At 42.7% G+C, this 12,840-nt stretch overlaps 1 protein-coding gene across 1 annotated transcript in view; it reads right to left on the bottom strand.

Annotated features, from left to right (window-relative positions):
• The window catches only part of DCC (DCC netrin 1 receptor), a 1,008,503-nt gene that overhangs the window by 107,236 nt on the left and 888,427 nt on the right, over positions 1–12,840 (bottom strand). Inside the window, exons 17-20 of the mRNA XM_069745998.1 lie at positions 11,455–11,693; positions 10,585–10,723; positions 6,581–6,688; positions 1,825–2,019 (exon numbers count right to left, since the gene is read on the bottom strand). Coding sequence (XP_069602099.1) covers positions 1,825–2,019; positions 6,581–6,688; positions 10,585–10,723; positions 11,455–11,693 — 681 coding nt within the window. The remainder of the gene's footprint in view (positions 1–1,824; positions 2,020–6,580; positions 6,689–10,584; positions 10,724–11,454; positions 11,694–12,840) is intronic.

Below are 12,840 nucleotides of genomic sequence, written 5' to 3'. Positions count from 1 at the left end.
TTCTACATTTCTGTTTTTTTTCAGTCAAGATGGGGTGCAGAGTGAACATTACTGTGAAAAAAATGAACTTTTTTGAATTTACCAAATGGCTGCAATGAAACAAAGAGTGAACAATTTCAAGGGCTCTGAATACTTTCCGTACCCACTGTATATTTCATAGAAAAAGGCCACTTAATAACTATGGGGCCTTTGAGAGGCTGTTAGACAACTGGCTGCAGCAGAAACTTCCCCCTTCTGCCCTATCTGAAACAGAAGGGACAGTACTACGTAAAATAAATACGGGGCCTTTGGAGAGGCTATACGACAACTGGCTGCAGCAGGATTCTCCCCCCTCAATATTGTCTGCATTAGGGAGCTTTGATCTAGTTGATCCCATTCATTCAATTAAATGGCAAAAACCAATGCCAAAATAAATATAGTGTGCAGAATTGATCCAAATACTGAGATCCCATGGGGAAAAACAAACACTGGGACCTTATGTAGTGGTAGTGGTTTGGAATGCCTCTCTCCATATTGCACATATATCAACTTATGCTCCGGCTCATTTCTTTGGTTTTGCTGCTGTTTTTTTGTACTTTGTACTAACAGGGGCATGACTTCCTTTTTTGAGCTAGGCATGTCATCTATATACCTTCCCATGGCCTGATGTCTGAACAGTCGGGGCTTCGGTTCTGCTCTGCCCTCATCTAGATCTGGGGTCTACTGACATGAGATGAGGTTTTACTACTAGAGATGGGATAGGATTGTTCCGATGGGTTCACCTTGTCTCGGTTGAATGTCTTTTACACTTTTCTGATCAACTTATGCTCCGACTCATTTCTTTGGTTTTGCTGCTGTTTTTTGTACTTTGTACTAACAGTGGCATGACTTCCTTTTTTGAGCTATGCATGTCATCTATATACCTTCCTATGGCCAGATGTCTGAACAGTCGGGGCTTCGGTTCTGCTCTGCCCTCATCTAGATTGGGGTCTACTGACATGAGATGAGGTTTTACTACTGGAGACGGGATAGGATTGTTCCGATGGGTTCACCTTGTCTCAGTTGAATGTCTTTTATACTTTTCTGTTCAACTTATGCCCCAGCTCATTTCTTTGGTTTTGCTGTAGTTTCTTGTACTTTGGGGGCATGGCTTTCTGTTTTTGAGCTAGGAATGTCATCGATATACCTTCCCATGGGCAGGTGTCTGAACAGTCAGACTTGGGTTTTGCCCTCATCTAGATTGGGGTCAGCTGACACGAGACAAAGTTTTAATACTAGAGATGAGATAGGATCATTCCGATGGGTCACCTTGTCGCGGTGGGATGGCTTTTACCCTTTTTTGATTAAACTAGTGTTAACTAAGTCCTCTATGTTACTTACCTGTAACATTACTTATCACTTACTACTTACTACAGGGTATTTGCTGATTTTGTTTTTTTCTCTTGAGTTTTGCCATTTTTAAAGTATGTGGTGTGATATACTTTGGCTATTCTTCTTCTACAGACCCGAATAGCAAAACGTATGTATGACATTCCATGTATTACATGATTATACACATGGGATACAATGTATTGCATGTGATCACAACTGTAAAATCTATCCTAGCTGCGAAAAATCCAGTGATCTTGAAACTCAGGTCTTCTGCATCTGACTTGTGTTTTGCATAAGGGAATGAAGCATCAAACCTCTTCGGAAGCAGTAGAAAAGTTTAACGTTTTTCCACTTTTGCACAGTTTCTGACTTTATCCGCCATGACATTACATCTCCCCCCTGTGACTAATTTAAAATAGTTTAAAAAAAAAAGAGAAGAAAATAATGAAAAATTGAATAAAATAGAAATCTTACCTTTGGGAGTTCTAAAAGGAATTGGGTCGGAGAGGGGCCCCAATCCTTTGGCGTTACGAGCCTGTATCCTGAAATAATAAGCCGTGTCGAGGTTGAGGTCGAGGATCTCATGAGTGAGTCTGTCACCGCTGATCGTCTCCATTACCCAGTCATCTATCTGCAGGTTCTTATCCAGGGTATAAAACAGGATATACGCTAAAAACGCAAACAAAAGTATAGATTGTGACAGCTTTAGGGAAACATTTTAAGCCCCGATGAATTATGGATGAGTCCGAGTCCTGCATTATGTATTTGTAGCCGCAGTATAGGCATCGGAACGCATTATTCTTTCCATGTGGTAAGTGCCAGCTTCCGTCACTTCTAATTATGATGAACCGTGCCGTCGGTAACCTTGTAGTACATCTTCCGGGATTTTTCATTTACAGGTTTTCAACCATGAAACTAAAAGTCTAAATCACAGCCGTGCTCCTGCCAGTCAGAGCAGGTGATTATTAGTAATTATATGTGGCAGTCTGGAGTCATTTCACCCCAACGAGCCCGAAATTCTTCCATGATGTTCCTCGGCGTCACTCATTTCTGGGGAGAGCCGCTTCTTATTCAGTAGGGTTAGCGACATACACACCATTTATTTTCCATAAACACATTCCGATGGGAGAAGATTTCGAAAAAGAGAACAATTTTGTGATACTCCGTTTTTAGATGTTTATGCCAGATGTGACTTTGTACTCACCCAGTGGTTCGGATGTGAGTTGTCAGAAAAAGGTAATTGCTTCCCGAGGCAAGGGAATCCTAACCAAATTCATGACAAGAGTGGCCCATCGGACCTTCTCCCAATATCGCTACCTGACATATTAGTCTCGTTTTTGCAGTGTTCTTAATACCATTGCAAAGAAAGGTTTAGAGGAACAGGATTTGCATCCCATGGTTGTTCAAGGATCACTTGCAGAATTCTGGCTCAGTGGTTAGTAGTGACTTAGAGGTTAGTGGTGGCTTGGTGGTTATGGGTGGCTCTATGGTTCCTCAGTGGTTAGGGGTGGCTTGCATCCACATCATCCACATGAAACAAGCAGGAGGGCGGCATCACAAGCAGATGGGAGGCGCCGGGCCAAGAAGAGAGACACCCCTCAGACCGGACCACCCCGCAGGTGAGTGTAATAAAGGTGATTTTTCTTCTCTTACAGGTCGGGTTGTGCTCTTATATACAGCATTATAGAATGCTGTATATCAGCCCTGAAAGGTGATGGCCGTATCTTATATCGACCAAAACTGGTGACAGATTCCCGCTAATTAAAAATGTTGCACCCTTTGTCTTTTATAGGCTCTATGTTTCACTGCACATTCAACCCTTTATATGACCTGTGGTCACAAATCAGCAGAGGGGAGGTCAAAAGAAGACAAGCAACAATCTATGAGACCATCATGACGGGCAACAATCTATGAGACCATCATGACGGGCAACAATTTATGAGACCATCATGACGAGCAACAATCTATGAGACCATCATGACGGGCAACAATCTATGAGACCATCATGACGGGCAACAATCTGTGAGAGCATCATGACGGGCAACAATCTATGAGACCATCATGACGGGCAACAATCTATGAGACCATCATGACGGGCAACAATCTATGAGACCATCATGACGAGCAACAATCTATGAGACCATCATGACGGGCAACAATCTATGAGACCATCATGATGGGCAACAATCTGTGAGACCATCATGACGGGCAACAATCTATTAGACCATTATGACGGGCAACAATCTATGAGACCATCATGACGGGCAACAATCTATGGGACCATCATGACGGGCAACAATCTATGAGACCATCATGACGGGCAACAATCTATGAGACCATCATGACGGGCAACAATCTATGAGACCATCATGATGGGCAACAATCTGTGAGACCATCATGACGGGCAACAATCTATTAGACCATTATGACGGGCAACAATCTATGAGACCATCATGACGGGCAACAATCTATGGGACCATCATGACGGGCAACAATCTATGAGACCATCATGACGGGCAACAATCTATGAGACCATCATGACGGGCAACAATCTATGAGACCATCATGACGGGCAACAATCTATGAGACCATCATGATGGGCAACAATCTATGAGACTATCATGATGGGCAACAATCTATGAGACCATCATGACGAGCAACAATCTATGAGACCATCATGACGGGCAACAATCTATGAGACCATCATGACGGGCAACAATCTGTGAGACCATCATGACGGGCAACAATCTATGAGACCATCATGACGGGCAACAATCTATGAGACCATCATGACGGGCAACAATCTATGAGACCATCATGACGGGCAACAATCTATGAGACCATCATGACGGGCAACAATCTATGAGGCCATCATGATGGGCAACAATCTGTGAGACCATCATGACTGGCTCACTGTCGGATCCTCACTTAACACATTCTGCAGCCAGCAATAAACGGAGTAATACAGCGGCTATAGAAGGAACACTATGCAACATTTTTAATAAAACCCAATTTTATTACAACTTGCTATAGACTAAGATCTGTATTTTTGAGCCATAGGTTGAATGCTACTGCCCTACCAAATGAGGGAGGAGAAGAGGAACCCCGAGATTTTCTCCATCGAGGCAACAAATTAATGAAAGCTATCCCAGGATAGTTACAGAACTTAGACCAGATCCTCTCTTCTCATATCACAAAGAAAAGAGTTTCTGTTCTAGGGAAACAATGTATGACAGGTTGAAGGCTGAATGATGGTGTATGGAGGCTGAATGATGGTGTATGGAGGCTGAATGATGGTGTATGGAGGCTGAATGATGGTGTATGGAGGCTGAATAATGGTGTATGGAGGCTGAATGATGGTGTATGGAGGCTGAATAAAATTTTGTATGGAGGCTGAATGATGGCGTATGGAGGCTGAATAATGGTGTATGGAGGCTGAATGATGGGGTATGAGGCTGAATAAAATTTTGGATGGAGGCTGAATGATGGTGTATGGAGGCTGAATGATGGTGTATGGAGGCTGAATAAAATTTTGGATGGAGGTTGATTGATGGTTTATGGAGGCTGAATGATGGTGTATGAGGCTGAATGATGGGGTATGAGGCTGAATGATGGTGTATGGAAGCTGAATGATGGTGTATGGAGGCTCAATGATGGTGTATGGAGGCTCAATAATGGTGTATGGAGACTGAATGATGGTGTATGGAGACTGAAAGATGGTGTATGGAGGCTGAATGACGGTGTACGGAGGCTGGATGATGGTGTATGGTGGCTGAATGGTGGTGTATGGAGGTTGAATGATGGTGTATGGTGGCGGAATGATGGTGTATAGAGGCTGAATGATGGGTTATGAGGCTGAATGATGGTGTATAGAGGCTGAATGATGGTGTAAGGAGGCTGAATAATGGTGTATGGAGGCTGAATGAAGCTAGTATAGTAATCGAAGTTATGTAGGAAGTCTGAAAGATGGTGTATGGAGGCTGAATGACGGTGTTTGGAGGCTGAATGATGGTGTGTGGAGACTGAATGATGGGGTATGGAGGCTGAATAATGGTGTATGGAGGCTCAATAATGGTGTATGGTGTCTGAAAGATGGTGTATGGAGTCTGAATGACGGTGTATGAGGCTGAATGATGGGGTATGAGACTGAATGATGGTGTATGGAGGCTGAATGATGGTGTATGAGGCTGAATGATGGGGTATGAGGCTGAATGATGGTGTACGGAGGCTCAATCATGGTGTATGGAGACTGAATGATGGTGTATGGAGGCTGAATAATGGTGTATGGAGGCTCAATGATGGTGTCTGGTGTCTGAAAGATGGTGTATGGAGTCTGAATGACGGTGTATGAGGCTGAATGATGGGGTATGAGACTGAATGATGGTGTATGGAGACTATATGGCAGTCTGGAGGCTGAATGATTGTGTATGAAAGCTAAATAATACTTAATGGAGGCTGAATGATGGTGCATGGAGGCTGTGTGATTGTGCACAGAAGCTGTATATCACTATGGAGGGCGTATGAGAGTCACAAGGCTGGATGACAGTGCACGGAGATTGCATGGCAATCTGAAGGCTGTATAATGGTGCACGGAGGCTATATGACAATGGTGTACGGAGGTGTTATAACAGTTTGGAGGCTATATGAAGCTATAAGGAGGCTGTATGGTAATATACAGAAGCTATATGGCAGTCAAGAGGGTTTATGACAATGCTCTGAGGCTGTAGTACAGTCTGGAAGCTGTATCATCGTGTACGGAGGCGATATGACAGTCTGGAGGCTGTAAGATAGTACATGGAAGCTGTAGGATGGTACACAGAGGCTTTATGACAGCGCATGGAGATTTCATGTCAGTGTGTGTATGGAGACTCTATGGCACAAAGGCTGTATGACAATGCATGGAGCTTGTATGAAGGTCAATATCCTCCATGTGTTGCCGTGAGGCTACATTGGGTGAGGTATGTATGGTGGGGCCTCGTCTAGGAAGCAGTGCTCCTTTATACCTTCGCACAGATTGCACCCAGTGGATCATGAGCGTCTTTGGACATTAGTTCTTATTGTATCCTAGACTTCTATCCGAAATGACAAGTTCCAGCAAACAAACATCATATTTCATATCCATTCAAGACAATCCAATCAAAAATCAAAACAAGTTTTTATAATGAGACGAGAAAGTTAAATAGAGAAACATGTGGTTTCCAAAAAAAAAGGTGCAGAACAAGCAAATTACCAGTAATCTTGCCGTTGGCTTCGATCGGAGGCTGCCAGCTCACTGTAACAGCTCGAGGCTTCCTTTCCCTTGTGATGACTGTTAAATCCTTCGGGGCAGATGTTGGAGCTTAAATTGTGTAAGGAAAAAAAAAAGAAAAAGAAACACTTGGCTGTGAACGAGGTGTAAATTAACAGTACGACATACAAGGCGCTGATGGAAAGTATCATCGCGGGAGAGACAGTAATAATCGGGAGGCTCGCACATGGAATTATGACATCTGACACTTTCTTGCCCCAGAGTTTGGTTTTCATAAATTAGAATAAAACTCTGTCGGGAAAGTAAGAAGTGAAGCAGGAGTCTGTGATGGGATTGGCTTTCCCAGGGAGGTATATATCGAGAGTAGAGCGCCCCTCGATGGCGCATTATAAAAGTATTAGATGCAACACAGGGGTGCCGGTAATCATTGCTTTCCATAAGGCCACGGGCTAAACACATTAATATAGAAAAGACAAGTTGACTGTGAAAAGTCTCTATATCTACAGGGTGGGTCATTTAAAAAAGTTGGATCCAAAATGGCTGACTTCAAAATGGCCGCCATGGTCACCCCCATCTTGAAAAGTTTTCCCCCTCCAATATACTAATTTGCCAGGAAGTTGATATCACCAACCATTCCCTTTTTATTTAGGTGTATCCATATAGATGGCCCACCCAGGTCTATCCATACAAATGGCCCACCCTGTATAGTGGGAGTATAGTAAAGGGAATCTGCCACCCCCAGGATGTATATGACCTATTAATATGGGCATACAGGTGATAGAAATGATACACCAGTTCTACCTCTATGCCTCATGTTAATGGTCATGTTGCTGAGAAATGTTATATTCTGTCTATATACTAATGATTTCTTCCAGGCTCCGGGGTACGCTGTGCTATAAGAAATCCCTGCCTCCTCTCCTCATTATAATACTACCTCCTCCCATGTACGTCAGTTATGGCCCCAGAATCCCGAACCTGTGCCCTGCACTCCCTCCACAATACAGACCTCTTCCACTCTTCTGTTGGCGCTGCATTCAGGGATCTTCTGCGCAGGCGAGTCACTGTGACCTCCGGTGTGCGCCCCAGTAATATGTTCTCCCTTCCTGCACAGTCATTGCTAGGAACCATGTGTACATAGCGATGACTATGCAGGGAGGAAGTGGGGAGAGCACCTTATGGGCATGCACGCCGGAGGTCACTGGAGTGGAAGTCGCCGGCGCCTGCGCAGAAGATCCCTGTGCGCATTGCCCACAGAAGAGAGGGTGAGGTATGGATTTCTGAGGGAGGGCAGGGTGCAGGCGCTGGATTCTGGGGCCAAAACTGATATGCATGGGAGGGAGTTAGTACTGTAATGAAGACAGATTTCTTGCAGCACCGCACGCCTCAGAGCCTGTAAGAAATCATTAACATAAATACAGAATATAACATTTCTCAGCATCAAGACCATTTACATGATCATACAGGTAGGACCAGTGTAACATTTTTATCACCTGTATGCCCATAGGCCATATACATCCTGGTGGGGACAGATTCCCTTTAATTCACGAATTAGAGGCAGCAGATATAAATTATTTATGACAATAACTAATTAATGGTGCCCTCTGTAATGTTAAAGGGGGTTTTCCAGTTCTGGAAGTCCCCTTTAGCTCAGTGTCTATTTATTTTTATAAAACAAACAAACTCATTTTACTCATCCTCCTCGGATCCAGTGCTGAGTATCTAATGCTCCTACCGGTGAATAACGGCATATCACGTGCGCTGCAACCAAACAGTGAGGTAAGGCTGCAAACAATACCAGATGCCGAGAGCGGAGGTGGACACTCCTGGACCCGGGGAGGGTGAGTAAAGCAACGTTTTTGTGTTTTTTCTTTTTAAACAAACTGCAGCTGGGGGACAGAGATGTTGTGAAACAAGTAAACCCCTTTAAAAGAAGCTGTCCCACTTCTGCTAGGTATAATCTATCTATTGACCGCACTAGTGCATGCACGCCATCACTGCACGATTTTATATATGACTGTAACCAGGTGCTGTACTCAAAATGATCCCACAATCCTATAGAGAATAAACAGAGTTGTGTTCAATACTCCATTCTATTGGGGCATTTTAGAGCTCAGTTTGTAGCTCAGTAAGTTAGGAGGTCGGACCACCATGGTAGATCTGAAGCCCCTGTACCTTCAGCTCTATTCCCTGACCAGCACCTACTCTTCCTGCTTCACTGACAGCCCCTATGTGGTGTGACTTCCATCAAAGGATCCATCAGTCAAACAGGAGGAGGTAGCGCAGGGCGAAATATAGAGCTGGAGTGACAGAGGCTTCAGATCTACCATAGCTCTTGAACCTCACTTGCATATCAATTGAAATGCTGATTTCTTGGTGACAGAGGAACAGACTGGCCGTTAAGAAGTATTGGTGGACTTGTCTTTGAAAAAGCTACATCCACATATAAATACGGTACTTTTTTGGGGGGTGAAATCCTTCTGTCAGATTCCCTTTAATTGGAACCTGCTTCCAGAAAAACACTATTAACCTGCATATATGGGGTTAATCTGCAGGTTAAAGGGAACCTGTCACCAGCAACAACGCTATTAACCTGCAGATATGGGCTTAACCTGCAGGTCAATAGCATTACTAATCTTTCCCGAGCTTGCGCATAGCAGAACTCTGCTGGGAGAAAATTAACTTTATTCTCCCCGGCAGTATTCAGTTTCAGTCAGGAAGGTGGCACCGGTGCTGGTTCAGTTATGCTTGTAACTGCACCCCCGACCCTGACTGACAGCCTGTCCCAATTCAGAGCCAGTGTCAGTCACGGCCGGGGGCGCGCTTACAGTGGCTGCTCTGTACTCTCAGAGCGGTGGCTGAACCAGCACCGGTGCCTCATCTGTGACTGAAACCGAATGCTGCCGGGGAGAATAAAGTTCATTTTCTCCCCATGTTCAGTCACTGCTCTGTGTATAGAAAGCAGTGGCTGAAACCGCTCCCCTGGCCCTGAGTGACACTGGCTCTGCGTTGGGGTCAGCTGTCAGTCAGGGTGGAGGCTCTGTACAGTTAGAGCATTGACTGAACCAGTACCAACACCGTTCACTTTAAACTAGAAAGTAAATTTTCTCCCTGCAGCGTTCGGGTAAGTGCGGTGCCAGGGAGGTTAATATTACAATTAAATTGCAGATTAACCCTACATCTGCAGGTTAATAGTGTTTTTTCCAGTGACAGGCTCCCCTTCATAAAAAAAATAGGGTGTTGCCATCTTCCAAGCTAGGAAGAATGGTTTCTGTTATACACAAGCCTTGGTTTCAGGATTTGCCTTCAGTAGCAAAATTAGGAAAGAGGGGTAGTAAGGGCTCTTACTGTAGTATATCACAGATCAATCAATTCAGTCCCACTGACTCTGCAGGTACTGCATCTCCCTATATAACTTGACTCTGGATTATTATTCACAGACTGAGGCTATCACTCCCATTTTCATTTGGTTTCAGCACTGTAGTACAATACCACACTGAGATTTAGGCCCTTTTCTATCCATCCGTGGACTGAAAAAGCCTAAATTGGCTCTACCTTATGTGAAAATTTGGCACACACAAAATGGATTGCAGTGAAAAAGTTGATTGTGATCTATTACATAAAGTATACAGACGTCGGTTGTATAGACCTTCCTCAATGTACCAAAAAGGGTATTTAAAGGTAATCTGGGGATCCCCCCGTATTGCACAGATAGATTGGTAGTTTGGAAGTTCTGGCTCCGAGAATGCCAGGAAACAGAGGCAGTGGATCTTTGGCAGCAGATCCAGCCGAAGGGTACATAGGGAATGAAGGACACGGTATCCTACGCTCATTGTGCCAGGCTCTACGAGACCAGCCGTCATCTTTTATAGTCCCTGTGAAAGCCGCCATGATTGTCTGTGCTAGACCATGTGATGTCATAGCTGCAAGGCATTATGGGGTAGTAATAACTTGCTCTGGAAGTGATACTAGAAAATTAAAGTCATTACCTGTTTCGTAAGTAGTAGCATGAGCTGTCATACTCCATGTACTTGACCTTCTGCCTTTAGTAACCATCACTGAAAACTCATACATGGTATTTGGCTTCAGACCTGTAACCGTATGGCTTAAGGATGTTGTATCTGCAGACTGAGAAATAAAGAAAATGCTATAAAAGTGTAGTTTGCTGGTTGCCTTGACTGCCCACTTTGATATTATTTTTTTTTTTGTATAACGCCTCCTCTCAAAAAAAAAGCTAAACACAGGTAACCTAGTTATTGGAGGCTTCAATGATCAAGTGTGGTCTGCATATGAATGTGGTAGTAAGTGATCCATTTCCCTCAAGTAATGCCACAGGGAAAATTAAACAGGACCTGTCACTTGCCATAAGCATGTCACTTGCCATCTACCTAGTGTAAATGCAACTGTTCTCCTGAATCTGGCACTGTTCTTTTTTTGGTTCCCGCCTCTTTATTCCTGAGATATGGCCTTCTATTCCTTGTATATATTGTCTTTTTTAGGCAAATGGGTGTGGTCCTTAAGAAGACTCAAATAGAGTAGAGGTGATTGCCACACCCCATTGACAGGAAAAGACTAGAGAACAGGGCACAATATCTCAGAAAAGAAATACATCATCAGATTCAAGAGAAAAGTGGCATTTACGCCATGTAAAGTGCACATATTTTTGGCAATCAATATATTATATAGACATGTTTGGTCCTCCATCGTAAACCTTGCCTTTTTGCAGCCAATCTTTACTCTAGCTATTACATGACTTCGAAAAATTGTAGCCCACCCTCTTAATGCCTAAAAGACTGTTTCATAATGAACCAGACAAACCACTAAGACCATTTTCTGAATAAGTTCCCAAGTCAGTGTACCTTGTATTTGGAGCTGGATGAATAGCTTGTTCTCCACCTTATTGTGTAGAAGCGAACTTCCGCCGTCTTTTGGTTCTTGAGGACAGAATTATCTGCCCAGCTGACTCTCACGGCATCGTGCGTTAAGGCAACTGCCTGAACACCTACTGGTGGGAGCATGGGGGTGGACATTTCTGGGACTGAGGTAGGAAAATCATCAATAAAAGGATAAAACTCAATTTCTGAGGGATCCAAAGGGTCTGATAATCATGCATCAAATAATACATTAAATTAAGAAAGGAAATAAATAAAATAAAAAAAAATACAGAAATTAAAAAATAATAATAAAATATATTTACATGGCAAAGGAAAACACAACGGGTTAATTATAAAATAATGATAAGGAGGGAAAATGGTGTGAGAGATAGAGAAAAAGAAATAATAATTAATTATATTATTGGGTTAAGTTGTCAGCATTTTTCTTTTTTTGCACTTGAAAGATATATAATGGAGATTTTTATAACTTAAAAAAATATATTATGAAATATTATCTTCTTATCACAAACTAAAATAATGTACAATAAAAAAAAATAAGGATAAAAAATAAGTGGAAAAAAAGGTATGCCAAAAATAGAAATGTGCACAATTTGCTGAATTCTGACATTTTCTCAAGCCTTGTGCACTATATTAATATAAGCTGTACGAAAAGGGAAAATACAAATCCCTTAAAAGTTAATGCGACTCCCCGGAGGCTGTTGGCAGCAGAAAATCACACTTTTGTATTGACTTATGAAATGTCCTTGAAATCTTCGCGGTAACAGATTACTTCTATACATGTTTCCATAGGGTACGAATCAATTACATCGTAATGAAAATTCACGTAGGCAGAGACCATTAATTTCAGACACCTTGAAAGTTTAATTATCACTCTCAATAAACATTATAGCGATATAGCTACTCATTTGTAATGGAGCTAAAGTATTTTTTATTGTTTGCCTTGGAAGCGTTTTCAGATGGGAAAATTTAGTTTTCCTTTCAGCTACGTCCTCATTAAAAAAATAATTATTCGAACGTTTATTAGACAACTGTGAATTTGATCAAGTCACATTGAGTTTATCTCGAAGTTAACACAAAATTCTCCTGGTTCCAATTTTTTTCTTTTGCAATTAATTTTGCGCAAATTAAGCAAAACGGCGGTCGACTGGCTGCTCTTTTAATCAGTTATAGAGGGCTGAGAAAGGGAATAAAAACAAAAATTTATACTTACCTTATCGCTCACCCATCCTGCTCTGCAGCCCCCCCATCTGATTTTCTGCTCTTTGTTGATTCTTCTTTCCATTGTGCATGCAATGTCTTCTTCAGGAATCTTTACTTTGAGAAAGCTTTCCGAAGCTGAAATGTGCACTG

Source organism: Ranitomeya imitator, chromosome 1, assembly GCF_032444005.1.
Source record: "Ranitomeya imitator isolate aRanImi1 chromosome 1, aRanImi1.pri, whole genome shotgun sequence".
NCBI classification, from domain to species: Eukaryota; Metazoa; Chordata; class Amphibia; order Anura; family Dendrobatidae; genus Ranitomeya; species Ranitomeya imitator.
The sequence above is the reverse complement of the archived record's forward strand: the minus strand, read 5'-3'. Positions and strand labels throughout refer to the sequence as shown.